Below are 2,208 nucleotides of genomic sequence, written 5' to 3' on the forward strand. Positions count from 1 at the left end.
ATCGTCAAAATCTGGAATTACATTAAGGGCTGAGGTGAAACCTGGATCACATTATGTTTCATGTATATTATTAAGGTATGATGTCCTGGATAGCATTTTAAAAACTCAGGTAAGTTTCATGGGGCTTTTCTTATAAGAAAATTCAGTAAGACAGTATACCAAACCCAATGTAAAAATAAGTTTAAAATTCAGTAAGACAGTATGCCAAACCCCAATGTAAAAATAAGTTTATTTTATGTATCTGATGGTTCTTACAGCCTGTAAATATTCAACATTATTCCATTTAAACATTGTTTTTAATAGCTGTCTACCTTGTTCTGATTTTCCTAAAGCTTCACACTACATAGGCTGGGCATGATAGCCCATGCCTGCAATCCCAACACTTTGGGAGGCCAATGAGGGTGGATCACTTGAGGTCAGGAGTTCGAGACCAGTCTGGCCAACATGGCAAAATCCCATCTCTACTTAAAAATACAAAAATTAGCCAGGCATGGTGGTGCACATCTGAAATCCCAGCTACTTGGGAGGCTGAGGCAGGAAAAACGCTTGAACCCAGGAGATGGAGGTTGCAGTGAGCCAAGATTGCACCACCGCACTCTAGCTTGGGTGACAGAACAAAACTTTCAGAAAAAATATAGTAAAATTAAATTTTAAAAAAGTTTCATACTCTAAACCTTAATTTTAATGACATATTGCCTAGTCAATAGACAAGCCTTATGTCTTTTCTGGTAATAAACTGGCCTTGTGTGTTCAGTTTCCTTTCATACTTAAGTCTTTCCTGAATTGCTGTCGTCATTCAACAGCAGTTGCATGGTGCCTTGCTGTCAAAGTAGATTTCGTCCCCAAATGGATATCTGTAATGAAAGAATACAAAGGTGAAATTTTACTTAAAATTTTTTAAAAATAATTTTTGTTTTTGGATTAAAAGGCGATAACTGCAAGCAGCATTAATTCCACTCACAGTTACAGTCCATCACCTGGGGATTCACTACTTTTCAGAATCAGATCACAGATCAAAAGACAGCTCTCACCATGGGGGCATATTCCCCAATCAGTGTGAACACATCTTGTCCCCAGAGGACTACTTTATATGCATGGATGTTCACAAATTTATTCTAAACCACAGGTGTCTGTCAGAATTCATTTGTTACATGCCCGCTGTGTTAAAAATCTTAAAATCCTTTTGCACTTCTTAGAAAAAAATAATCTATCTGAAGAAATACTAAAGATGTTTGCAGTATTAAATTAGAATATACTAACATGTATAATTTTTTTGAGACAAGGTCTTGCTTTGTCACCCAGGCTGGAGTACAGTGGCTCAATATAACTCACTGCCACCTTGCGATCCCCCTGCCTCAGCCTTCCAAGTAGCTGGGACTACAGGCATGTACCAACATGCCTGGCTAGTTTTATTTTTAGTAGAGACAAGGTCTTGCTTTGTCGCCCAGGCTGGTCTTGAATTCGTAGGCTTAAGTCATCATCCTGCCTTGACCTCCCAAAGTGCTGGGATTGTAGGCATGAGCCACTGCACCTGGTCTAAAATGAAATTGTTACAGGCATGTAAGTAACACTTCTTGGATCAAAATGTGTATTCTGCATTTTATATTTAAAAAAAAAATCAAAAAGTGCTTGGGATACAAATGTCTGCATGAAAATTTACAGACTTTATTCCTGACTGGTATCATTTTTAGTTAGCAGCTGAACATAACTTTATAGTTGTGAATATGGTTAAAATAAAGGACACCTGATGTATATGAAATCTGCTAGCTAAGGACAGGTACAAAATTAATGCATAGCTTTTTAAAAAGTTTAAAATGTACAATCAGGAGAAGGGCACAAAAAAGAAAAAAAAAAGTTTAAAATGAGGAATGCTTTTGATAATCAGAAAAACTAAAGTGCTGACTCATGGCCTGTCTGCAGTTAATGAAGGCACCAAACTATTTTTTCCTTATCATGGTATTCTTCTCTGTGTAGAGATCTCTAAAAATTCAAACGTCCTGTGGACAAAACAATATGATTTGCTATAATATAAATAAGATATGCTAATATCTAATAGTCTCCACTGCTAGGATTCTGAGTAACAAGAAAAAGAGGTCTTATAAAAAGCCCATACATGGCCAGGCGCGGTGGCTCAAGCCTGTAATCCCAGCACTTTGGGAGGCCGAGGCGGGTGGATCACGAGGTCAAGAGATCGAGACCATCCTGGTC

The 2,208-nt window shown here is 37.7% G+C and overlaps 1 protein-coding gene across 6 annotated transcripts in view; it reads right to left on the bottom strand.

Annotated features, from left to right (window-relative positions):
• Nucleotides 1-204: 204 nt before the first annotated feature.
• The window catches only part of CLCC1 (chloride channel CLIC like 1), a 31,417-nt gene continuing 29,413 nt past the window's right edge, over nt 205-2,208 (bottom strand). For 5 of the 6 annotated variants that reach the window (XM_037728115.1, XM_037728110.1, XM_037728111.1 and 2 more), the window contains one exon: nt 205-854. In XM_037728115.1, the coding sequence (XP_037584043.1) occupies nt 793-854 (62 nt within the window). In that variant the 3' untranslated portion in view covers nt 205-792. The remainder of the gene's footprint in view (nt 855-2,208) is intronic. The other variant, XM_017499216.2, reaches the window with a different exon arrangement.

Source organism: Cebus imitator, unplaced genomic scaffold (genome assembly GCF_001604975.1).
Source record: "Cebus imitator isolate Cc_AM_T3 unplaced genomic scaffold, Cebus_imitator-1.0 Scaffold256, whole genome shotgun sequence".
Classification (NCBI taxonomy): domain Eukaryota; kingdom Metazoa; phylum Chordata; class Mammalia; order Primates; family Cebidae; genus Cebus; species Cebus imitator.